This window comes from Pteropus medius, unplaced genomic scaffold (assembly GCF_902729225.1).
Source record: "Pteropus medius unplaced genomic scaffold, Ma_sr-lr_union100, whole genome shotgun sequence".
NCBI classification, from domain to species: Eukaryota; Metazoa; Chordata; class Mammalia; order Chiroptera; family Pteropodidae; genus Pteropus; species Pteropus medius.
The window spans coordinates 37,299,821-37,312,199 of record NW_024354875.1 but is presented as its reverse complement, the minus strand read 5'-3'; the positions used below and the strand labels follow the sequence as shown (position 1 = coordinate 37,312,199).

At 35.5% G+C, this 12,379-nt stretch overlaps 1 protein-coding gene across 1 annotated transcript in view; it reads left to right on the top strand.

The window, feature by feature from the left end:
• Positions 1–12,379, top strand: part of TTN (titin) — a 295,008-nt gene that overhangs the window by 196,310 nt on the left and 86,319 nt on the right. The window contains 21 exon segments of the mRNA XM_039855355.1: positions 1,454–1,577; positions 2,127–2,393; positions 4,027–4,124; positions 4,939–5,107; positions 5,203–5,469; positions 5,578–5,844; positions 5,936–6,214; positions 6,303–6,711; positions 6,816–6,940; positions 7,044–7,310; positions 8,060–8,329; positions 8,432–8,734; positions 8,830–9,132; positions 9,399–9,586; positions 9,676–9,790; positions 9,897–10,181; positions 10,281–10,432; positions 11,086–11,233; positions 11,378–11,555; positions 11,851–11,972; positions 12,063–12,350. Of these exon segments, the coding sequence (XP_039711289.1) occupies positions 1,454–1,577; positions 2,127–2,393; positions 4,027–4,124; positions 4,939–5,107; positions 5,203–5,469; positions 5,578–5,844; positions 5,936–6,214; positions 6,303–6,711; positions 6,816–6,940; positions 7,044–7,310; positions 8,060–8,329; positions 8,432–8,734; positions 8,830–9,132; positions 9,399–9,586; positions 9,676–9,790; positions 9,897–10,181; positions 10,281–10,432; positions 11,086–11,233; positions 11,378–11,555; positions 11,851–11,972; positions 12,063–12,350 (4,624 nt within the window).

The following is a 12,379-nucleotide window of genomic DNA, read 5'->3' as shown; positions in this document are numbered from 1 at the left end:
ATTTCTAGAGTATCCTCAGGAATTCAGATGATAAAATGTGTTAATTGATAATATATATCTATGGGTAGGATAGAACCTGAGATACTTTTTTAAGAAGCTGTAAATCACAGTCCAAAATTGCTTTCAAAATTTATATCAAAATGTCATTATAAAAACACTTTTCCCATTCAAGCACCATGTCCTTGAATAAATAGCTGTGTTCCTAGAATATATCTTAATTACTTTCTCCTACCCGTTTATTTTCCCTTATTATGTTTTTGGCCTTTCTCAGTTATTAAGGTAGTTATATTAATAACCATGCCCAGTTCTTAACTGAGGAAAAACCTTTATATGAAACTTTATTCCTGACTCCTTCCTTTTTATCAGCATAATAAATAGTCCACTTGTAAAAACATTTATATTATTCTTAACTCTAAATGAACTCTTAAGCAGTGTAAAATCAGTCGATGACAGACAAGACACAGCATCTTATGGAATTTTAGATGATAGAACTAGAAGAACCTCCAATTGACTTATCATTCCTGTCAGAACGGACCTGTTCTGATTTTCAGTGGTGCAAACCACGATTATGGGACTTAATGACAGCCCATATCAAGGCGGTGTAGTCTTTTTGACAATTCATTTTGCTACAGACTACCCCTTCACATAACCTAAGGTTACATTTACAAGCAGAATTTGTCATTCATATGTTAACAGTAATGGCAGCATTTGCCTTGTTATCCTAATATCCCAATGGTCTCCTGTTTTAACTATTTCTAAAGTCATTTTATCCATTTGTTCATTGCTATGTGAACAATTGCAGCCCTGTCTGATACCAGATTTTCCCAGTCTTGAGGTACAAATACATGAAAGAGAAGAAGTCAATATCTTCGTTTGCATTTTTTAACAAAATTAAGAAATTGTACAAATTATTTTAAACACAAGTTTAATAGGTTTGCAAGATAATTTTAATTGCTAAAATAAATGAGAAGAATTCTAGCTTGTTGCATGGCAAACACCTTGCATTTAGAACATAAGGTTTACTTCCAGCTTACCATATACAATCATTTCATAATTTAGCTTTCTAAGTCCTTCCTTTATATATATATATAAACCCAGTGGCATAATATGGCAAATATAATACACGCATACACACACACATGAATGCACACACACAAACAAATTTGCCTAGGCATTTCAACATAAGAAGTCACCTAGTAATTATGTAAAGAGAGCTATGAAAGCCTAAAATTTTCTTAAAAGATTCTCAACTATTAATTAAAATCATTTTTAAATACATATTGCTATGTATATGATTACAAAACAACTTGGAAAGTGCTATTTCAAACTGTTTACCTAAGTGAATTAAATACACCTATATATATTATATGTACATTATATATATATATATATATATTTGATTCAAATATTTGTTTCAAATATTCTTAAACTGCATATTTTTTCAAAAAACTAGGTGGTCACACGTTCAGAAGGAAAAGTTCATACACTTACTCTGAGGGATGTAAAGTTAGAAGATGCTGGAGAAGTCCGACTAACAGCAAAAGATTTCAAAACTGAAGCCAACCTCTTTGTGAAAGGTAATTACAAGGCTTATTTTTAAAAACGTGTAATGCAGAGGTTCACAAATAATACCAACTCTCAATTATCTTTATATGTTGAATACCATAGATCAGTAAAATCCACCAAATAGTCATTCTATTTTTACTTTTTGACCTAACAAAATAGTTCACAGACTACTAAAAAAAAAAATTGAAATTGACTAGAATAGGTTTCACTTCCTCTCTCTGTCCCCACTTCCTCTCTCTGTCCCCACTGTTTTTATTGCTTCAATGAACAGCTGGAAGAGTAAGAATTATTATCAGACTCAGTATCTATCATTTTATTAACCAAAAAGTTGGCTATTATTTCCTTGATGTTTCATATTTTTAAAAAATGCTTTTCCTCTGTATGTACAAATAATGACGAAACATTATTATTAGAGAAAAACATTCACATGGAATCAAATCTTACAAATGAAACTTAAAAATAGAAAAAGCCCTGGAGGTACTAGAGGAAAGTTGAAGAGGTATTGAAACTCTTCGAGAAGCAAAGAGAGATGCCTTGGCTAATTAGTATGATTCTTTCAGAACCCCCAGTTGAATTCACTAAGCCTCTTGAGGACCAGACGGTCGAAGAGGAAGCCACTGCAGTATTGGAATGTGAAGTATCCAGAGAAAATGCTAAGGTGAAATGGTTCAAAAATGGTACAGAAATTCTCAAAAGCAAGAAGTATGAAATTGTTGCTGACGGCAGGGTCAGAAAACTTATTATTCATGGCTGTACCCCAGAGGATATTAAAAGATACACTTGCGATGCTAAGGATTTTAAGACTTCCTGTAACCTGAATGTCGTGCGTAAGTATTCTTCTTACACGAGACTTTTCATTTGCAACTCTTTGATAACAAAAAACTAAAGTAAAAGAAAGAAAGAGTAAAAGAAAGAAAGAAAAACACCTTTTGCATGCCCTTCTTGGCCTAACTGCATTCTTGGCAACTTATAGTATTGATACTGACATAACCTGATCCTTTATGTGTTCAGAAAAAAAGGAAAGTTCTTCTACTACATCTGGTCTGATAAGGACAGATTGATCATTTTTCACTACGTTTCTCAGGGCACCATGATACTTTAAAAAAAAAAAGAAAGAAAGAAAGAAGGAAAGGAAAAAAAAAGAAAGAAAAGAAAAGAAAGAAAATTTTATTTGAAAGAAAAATGAATCATCGGGTATAGGAAACAATTAGGAAATGAGCATGAAATTTCAGTTTGAATAGGAGCATGGCTAGAGGTCTGCTGGAATATGATAAAGCCCATTCACATAATGCTTTCTCTGAGAATAAGAATGGACAAGAAGATGGAGAGAAGCCTGGATTCTTTGAGTCCTGAGAATGATGAGAGCTCTAATGGTTTATAGCATTACTTCTTCCTCTGGTGAAAAATGTAACATCTTTTTCAAAATGCTGCATGCTAGCTCATTTTTTTCATTCATTTATTTGTCCAGGGACAATATTTTTCAGTGTATATTTTTGTGCAATATTTGCTGTTTAGTTTAGTTGCTTCCCATCTGTCAACAGCTACAAAATAATGGCTTTGATTGTGCTTCCATGAGTCTTGTACTGTTTTATTCTTTCTAATTTGTGATTGTTCTGCTTTAGTCTATGACAGAGTAGCTTCTTGGGTCTCCTTCTTCCTTTTGTCATCTACTTTTTCTCTACTCCAAGAAGGCTCAGCTACAATGAGCATATATCTTCAAGCCTATTAGCCAGCATTTGTGTCCCAGAATCTCATTGATCAAAAACAGCCATCTTTGGAAGGACTCACAAAGAGCCCTGAAAGAAAGAAAGTCAAGGAGTCAGCTCCTACAATCCTAGACATCTGCTGACTTAATTCTAGAGATAAATGAAACAAGAGATGTAAAAAAACCAAATCACTCTTCTATACAAACACATTGCTTTGTCACACTAATAGATGTTATGGCTAATGTCTTTGAAGCTGACTTGAAAAAAAAAGGAATTATGTGATTTCAGTTGCAGACTCATGCCTCTCTGCTATAGACAAGACTGGTCCTAGTGCTTCAAGCTGCATTATCATTGGATTCTGCTAATTTCTCAGAGATTATGCTGGCTGTGTTAAATAATGTTTATTTGCTGCTGGTGTTTCGTTTAACAGTATTGACTTTCAACTCTGGAGCAGTAGCAATAGAGATATTTCTTTTAGCTATCATTCAGAAGAATTGAGTTAGTGATGATGATAGATAGATAGATAGACAGACAGACATAATTATCTGGACATATAATTTTATGAAAACTACAAAGATGTAAATAGCAAAGTATCATACCTGAATGGCAGCTCCAAGTGATTTCAAAATCAGTTGTAGACTATTAAGATGGGAAAAACCCCCAATAGACTCACTTTTTCGTAATATGTACTACAGTAATGTTAGAGTAAATTTCTAGAAACCTCATTTTGAAATCTGATGACCCTCTCTTACAGCTCCTCATGTGGAATTCCTAAGACCACTCACAGATCTTCAAGTTAAAGAAAAAGAAATGGCTCGGTTTGAGTGCGAAATTTCCCGAGAAAATGCAAAGGTCTGTGATTATATAGTTGTGATCTTCTGCTGTCAGATAACTTTATGTTTACTTTTGGTTTAGTCAAAATGTGAAAAAAAAAAAATGAATCTCACCTGTCTGTGGTCATCACACTACTTTTAGCTTAGAGATTATTACTTTAGTATGAAGTGGCTTTTGACAATCAGGTTTTATACAGAATTGATAAATATATGCACTCTAATTATTAAAGATTGTGGCTTCCCAGATGAGGGTGAATACATTGTCACTGCTAGACAAGATAAATCTGTTACTGATTTAATTGTTCTCTTTTTAGAATTATTTATTTACTATTACTTGAAAAACACTGGATTCACAAACAGGAGATTTAGATATTATTAGTTGGAAACACATGAAATTGCTGTTTTTTAGGTTAAAAATAATCAAATATCATCGATTTCATATGTCTCAACTAAATACTCCTGTTTGCCATTAACTACCATTAGCAGGTCAACTTTGAGTATCAGTTTACACATCCAGAAAATGAAGGCATTTGGTCTGTATGATATCTAAAGTCCTGTATGGCTCTAAACTTATACGATCACATTATTTTTAATAACTGATAATAGCATCATAGCAGTTCACTTAACAATAATCGAAGAAGTTTGTTCTTGCTTTTTTAAAAAAAATTTTTTGCAATTACAGTTGACATACTTTTTCGTATTTACCACTTTGGTTCTTCTTCATACTATAAAGCCTTACTAGTTCCTTTTAGAAAAACTCAGGATCATAGTTCTTAAGGACACACATCTGAAGGAACAAAACAGATAAAGGTATTTATTTATCTTAAATATAGGTTCAGTGGTTTAAAGATGGTGCTGAAATTAAAAAGGGCAAAAAATATGACATCATATCTAAGGGAGCAGTGCGCATTCTTGTCATCAATAAATGTCTGCTGGATGATGAAGCAGAATATTCCTGTGAAGTAAGGACAGCAAGAACTTCCGGCATGCTGACAGTACTGGGTAAGAATGAAGTCTTTCTTTACAGAAGTTTATGTTTTGGGAAAAAAAATAATAATAACTTTTTGTTTAACTCATTTTTTTTATTCTTCTCGCAGAAGAAGAAGCTGTCTTTACAAAAAATCTTAACAACATCGAAGTTAGTGAAACAGACACTATAAAACTCGTTTGTGAAGTCTCTAAGCCTGGAGCAGAAGTGATTTGGTACAAAGGAGATGAAGAGATCATTGAAACAGGAAGATATGAAATACTTACTGATGGACGAAAGAGAACTCTGATCATTCAGAATGCCCAACTTGAGGATACTGGCAGCTACAGCTGCCGACTCCCAAGTTCTCGAACTGATGGCAAAGTCAAAGTACATGGTATGAAAATTTCTATGAATAATATTTTATTTTAAAAATGTGTATTTGTTGCACATGCTTAAGGTACAAATGCTTAAGTTTTGAATATGTGCAACTTTTTCTTTTAAGAACTTGCTGCTGAATTTATCTCAAAGCCTCAAAACCTTGAAATACTTGAAGGAGAAAAGGCTGAATTTGTCTGCTCTATATCAAAGGAGAGCTTTGAAGTCCAGTGGAAGAGGGATGATAAGACACTTGAATCTGGAGATAAATATGACATTATTGCTGATGGCAAAAAGAGGATCCTAGTTGTAAAAGATGCCACGTTACAAGATATGGGTACTTATGTGGTCATGGTTGGGGCTGCCAGAGCAGCAGCTCACCTGACAGTAATTGGTAAGTTTGTTTTTGCTTCTAGAGTTTACTCACATTTATATCTGTGACTTGGTCCTTCTTTGTACTATAGAGTCTTATTGGTCACTTTCAGAAAAACTCAGGATCATAGTTCCTCTCAAGGACACTCGCGTGAAAGAACAACAAGAAGTCGTCTTTAACTGTGAAGTCAATACCGAAGGTGCCAAAGCCAAATGGTTCAGAAATGAAGAAGCCATATTTGATAGTTCAAAATACATTATTCTTCAAAAAGATTTGGTCTACAGCCTTAGAATTAGAGATGCACGATTGGATGATCAAGCCAACTACAATGTGTCTCTGACCAATCATAGAGGTGAAAATGTTAAGAGTGCAGCCAATCTAATAGTAGAAGGTAAGTCACTTATATGGCATTAGAGGTCTTTAAAATCAATTCTTATTATGCAAACAACTAAAATCAACATTCTCCTTTTTTACAACAGAGGAAGACCTCAGGATTATTGAGCCTCTTAAAGACATTGAAACAATGGAGAAGAAATCTGTCACATTCTGGTGCAAGGTGAATCGTCTCAATGTAACACTGAAATGGACCAAAAATGGAGAAGAGGTGGCTTTTGACAACCGCGTTTCATACAGAATTGATAAATATAAGCACTCTTTAACCATTAAAGACTGTGGCTTCCCAGATGAGGGTGAATACATTGTAACTGCTGGGCAAGATAAATCTGTTGCTGAGCTTCTCATCATCGAAGCTCCTACAGAATTTGTGGAACACTTAGAAGACCAGACAGTCACTGAATTCGATGATGCTGTCTTCTCCTGTCAGCTCTCCAGAGAGAAAGCAAATGTAAAATGGTACAGAAATGGGAGAGAAATCAAAGAAGGCAAAAAGTAAGCAAAAGATTCTTGACCTTTATTTCTGTAGCTATATATACATTATTGACAATTTAGTGGTCATTATGCAAGCTAACCGATAATTCAACCTCTTCTTTCAGATACATATTTGAAAAAGATGGAAGTACACATAGGCTCATTATAAAAGATTGCAGGCTGGATGATGAATGTGAATATGCTTGTGGAGTAGAAGACAGGAGGTCTCGGGCTAGACTTTTTGTGGAAGGTACATATTAACTGAAAGGACAATTTTAATATTAGAGCCAGTTTTAAAAGGTAGTTAATCCAAATACAAACATATTTGTATTTATTTCACATTTTCTTTTCAGAAATCCCTGTTGAAATCATCAGGCCTCCACAGGATATTCTTGAAGCCCCTGGTACTGATGTTGTCTTTTGGGCTGAGCTCAACAAAGATAAGGTGGAAGTCCAGTGGCTAAGAAATAACATGATTGTGGTCCAAGGTGACAAATACCAGATGATGAGTGAAGGAAAGATACACAGGCTACAGATTTGTGATATTAGGCCTCGTGACCAGGGTGAATACAGATTTATTGCCAAAGACAAAGAAGCCAGAGCTAAGCTTGAACTGGCAGGTAAGTCCCTTTCTTTTATTTTCACATGTCCTCACAATATCACAGATACTATGAAAGTTTCAAGTTTCACAGTTAATTAATGAGATAATGCTTGTGAAAGCCCTTTATTTCTGTTAAATCCTATCTACCTGTTAACAGTTCTAATTTCTCTTACTATAAAGTGTCCTGAATAAAAGGAAATTTATAGCATTCCTCCTTACCTGCCAGAACCTCGAACAGTTCCTAGCACATGGCGGCTGTTCAAATAATTCCTAGAATTAACCCAGCACCCTGAGAGTCTTCCCAGCAAACCCAGACCTAAAAATATTCCCATTCTCCTACTTTCCCAACCCCTGTGGCACCTCTTAGATTTCTTCTCATCTTGACCAAAGCTTTGAGATATCTTTATAGGTTTTCATTATGAAAAAGCCATTAGTTAACCTCTTATAAATAATAAACAGTTTGTCTGGTTTATCTTGAACAACAAAAAAAAAAACATTGTATTTAGTTCTCTGTTATTTTTTTGACAAAAAATGGAGACTTCATGGTTGAATATCATTCTTAATTCTCTACTTTCTAGTCTGATAATTTACAGTATGAGAACTCTAAAATCAGTTAGTATTCTCTGCCATAAAGTTATAAAGTTACTGCGATGTACTTCCAAGGTTAGGTAACCAATATTTGCTAACAAAAGCATAGTAAAGAAGCTATGGTGTAGCTGGACTACAAGAAACAACTCAAACACGTTCACATGTTATTTTTCTCACTAGCTGCACCTAAAATCAAGACAGCTGATCAAGACCTTGTGGTTGATGTCGGCCAGCCTCTGACAATGGTGGTGCCCTATGATGCCTACCCTAAAGCAGAAGCTGAGTGGTTTAAAGAAAATGAAGCTCTGTCTTCAAAAACTGTTGATACTACAGCTGAACAAACCTCTTTCAGAATTTTAGAAGCCCAGAAAGGAGACAAAGGAAGGTATAAAATTGTGCTTCAGAACAAACACGGGAAAGCAGAAGCATTTATCAATTTACAAGTTATTGGTAAGCCCTTGAGTCACTTGGACTTGATTGACAAAGCACAAGTAAAAGCATGATAATACACTAAAAAAAAAAAAAAAAAAAAAAAATTTATGTGAATTTCAGATGTTCCTGGGCCAGTACGTAACTTAGAAGTAACAGAAACTTTTGATGGTGAAGTGGGCCTCGCTTGGGAAGAACCGTTAACTGATGGTGGAAGCAAAATCATAGGTTATGTTGTTGAAAGACGTGACATCAAGAGAAAGACTTGGGTTCTGGCCACCGACCGTGCAGACAGTTGTGAGTTTACTGTCACTGGACTACAAAAAGGAGGAGTTGAGTATCTATTCCGTGTGAGTGCAAGAAACAGAGTTGGCACTGGTGAACCAGTGGAAACTGACAATCCTGTAGAAGCAAGAAGTAAATATGGTAAGAATTTTTTAAATAAATGGCAAACTAGCTTATCTTTGCTTTTATTTTTGATATAACCCAAAGCCCATGTTTTCTTCTGTGATGAAATCCAGATGTTCCAGGCCCTCCTTTGAATGTAACCATCACAGATGTGAATAGATTTGGTGTCTCATTGACATGGGAACCACCAGAGTATGATGGTGGTGCTGAGATCACAAACTACATCATTGAATTAAGGGACAAGACTTCTATCAGATGGGACACAGCCATGACAGTAAGAGCTGAAGACCTGTCTGCAACTGTTACCGATGTAGTGGAAGGACAGGAGTATAGTTTCCGAGTCAGAGCCCGAAACAGAGTTGGAGTTGGAAAACCAAGTTCAGCCACACCCTTCATCAAAGTTGCTGATCCAATTGGTAAGCCCACCAAAAAAGTAAATAACTCCTTTATGTAATCCAGAAGACTATCGATTAAAATAAATAAAATTAAATAGAAGTTAATGAAAATGTAGAACATCAGAAAAATTTGCAAATCATAAAAATATAGGCCTTGCCTACCACTTTTATTTTGTGAGTACAATAAATCTGAGATTTTAAAGAAGAGAATAGAATCTATTACAGCATTGTCTTAATAAATTGTCACTGAATTAAACAGTCTGCTCCAACTCTTTCTTCCACTTCAGAGAGACCAAGTCCTCCTGTGAACCTAAATTCCTCAGATCAGACTCAGTCATCAGTTCAGCTTACATGGGAACCTCCTCTGAAAGATGGAGGAAGCCCAATCTTGGGCTATATAATAGAGCGATGTGAAGAGGGAAAAGATAACTGGATTCGTTGCAATATGAAACTGGTCCCCGAACTGACTTATAAGGTAGGACATATGCATCTAAAAACAATATTCAGTGTATGATCATGGACTTAAATGTATGTTTTTTTACAAATATCAATTCATAATTTTAGGTTACTGGATTACAAAAAGGCAATAAATATTTGTATCGAGTATCTGCAGAAAATGAAGCTGGTGTTTCAGATCCATCTGAAATTCTTGGTCCTCTAACTGCTGATGATACTTTTGGTAAATGAATATTTTGTTTTAAGATTTGGGAATGGCACATGGCTGCTTTGGGGTAACAGGGACTTAAATACAGTACTGGAAACTCATTAATTTTTCTTCTTGGTAGTTGAACCAACAATGGACTTAAGTGCCTTTAAAGATGGTCTGGAAATTATTGTTCCAAATCCTATCAAGATCCTAGTTCCAAGTACAGGCTATCCAAGGCCAACTGCAACCTGGTCTTTTGGAGATAAAGTTCTAGAAGCAGGGGACCGTGTGAAAATGAAAACTTTATCTGCCTATGCTGAACTTGTCATTTCTCCAAGTGAACGTCCAGACAAGGGCATTTATACACTGAATCTTGAAAATCCGGTGAAAGCAATTTCTGGGGAAATTAATGTCAATGTAATTGGTAAGGAACTAAACTTTTGTTATCTAAAGTGATTTGATGGTAGTAACAAACATTAGTTCAAGCTATTCGCTATATTGACTTCTGATTGTGTTTATTCAGCTCGCCCAAGTGCACCCAAAGAACTGAAATTTGATGACATAACCAAGGACTCAGTACATTTGACTTGGGAACCGCCAGATGATGATGGAGGAAGTCCATTAACTGGATATCTTGTTGAAAAGCGAGAAGTCAGCCGGAAAACATGGACTAAAGTGAGTTTTGAGCAGCGATGCACCAACTTCAGAAAAAAAAAAAAAGAAGGGAAATCCCAGAATTCTGTAAAGCTTATGTTTTTACCTTTCTCTACTAAAAAAGTACCAAAAACTTTTTTAAATGCATTGATGCTAATGCTTCCTCGGGTAGTTCAACCAAGCCTTACCGAATTTTCAACTAAGACTGTTTAAAAGAAGGAAACCTTAACTACTTACTTGGTATCTGATAAGTACCCAATATGCCCCTATTAAACTATCAGCAATTCTAAGGACATTTAGTACTTAACTCCTGGTGGTCAAACATCTCACACCACTAGATTGCCTTAGTTGGCCTAATCTGCCTTTTTTTTCTCCTCAGTTTATATTCATTACTATTTTTACCTTGACTTGTAATCATATTTCTAATAACCAAGTTGGTATTATTTACCAGCTTTTTTACCACCTTTTTAATGTGTACAAACTATGAAACAGTTTTACTTTATATTAAGGGTCAAATATTATGTCTTACTTTGCAATATTTTTCCCTAATACGAACTTAATAATCCTTAGCATTCAAAACAACTTCCATGTCTATCCCTGCTCATGGTAAAAATCTTCTGACTTGGGCAAAGGGTTTTGGGAAACAACTAATTAACTGTATCACTTTGTCCTAGGTTATGGACTTTGTGACTGACTTAGAATTCACAGTCCCTGATCTTGTTCAAGGAAAGGAGTATTTATTTAAAGTCTGTGCTCGTAACAAGTGTGGCCCTGGGGAACCTGCATATGTTGATGAACCTGTGAATATGTCAGCTCCTGCAAGTGAGTGTATTATTTACGATTTCTCACCTAGCCTCTTGTTACCTGTTTTTGCTTTTAAACCTAGTGTTGAAGTTATGGGAGAAAGGCACAGGTTGGCAATATGATGGTATATCTAAGACTTTCTCTGTCTTTAAAATGTTATAGCGGTACCTGATCCACCAGAGAATGTTAAATGGAGAGATCGAACAGCCAAAAGCATCTTCCTAACATGGGATCCACCTAAATATGATGGTGGTTCACGCATCCAAGGATATTTAGTTGAAAAATGTCCACGTGGTTCTGATCGATGGGTCGCCTGTGGAGAACCAGTTGCAGAAACAAAGTATGTTTTTAATTATTTGGCACAAGAGCAGATGTCTACTCTTACTCACTAAAATGAGTTTTCTTTTGGAAAATCTAAATGTTACGTTTTTTCATTGAGAATTCCCCTGCTCTGCCTGTCTGTTTTTAGAAAGTGCTATTGAACTCATCCCCTACTCAGGATTTTCATTAGTTACAATATAGAAGCAATCCAGAATTAAAGAATACTATAATCAGGGGCATGGATTTTGGAAATACTATGAATACTACACAATTCTATCCATTATAGTAAAATATCTCATTTCATTTTCTGACAGAATGGAAGTAACAGGTCTTGAAGAAGGCAAATGGTATGCCTACCGTGTTAAGGCCTTGAACAGGCAAGGTGCTAGCAAACCAAGCAAACCCACAGATGAAATCCAGGCTGTGGACACACAGGGTATTTATTTCTGGTTTTTGTTTTATCAACCAGACCTCTGACTTTCTGCTTGAACTTGCTAACATCGTAAATAATCTTTTTCCAATTCAGAGGCTCCAGAAATTTTCCTTGATGTGAAGCTCCTTGCTGGTCTCACTGTAAAAGCAGGAACTAAGATTGAACTTCCTGCCACTGTAACTGGAAAACCTGAACCTAAAATAACTTGGACGAAGGCTGATATGCTTCTGAAGCAGGACAAAAGAATCACCATTGAAAATGTTCCTAAAAAATCCACAGTGACCATTGTCGATAGTAAGAGAAGTGACACTGGCACATACATCATCGAGGCTGTGAACGTCTGTGGTCGAGCCACTGCTGTAGTAGAAGTGAATGTCTTAGGTAAGGAAGGCTCTCATTTTAAAAATAAG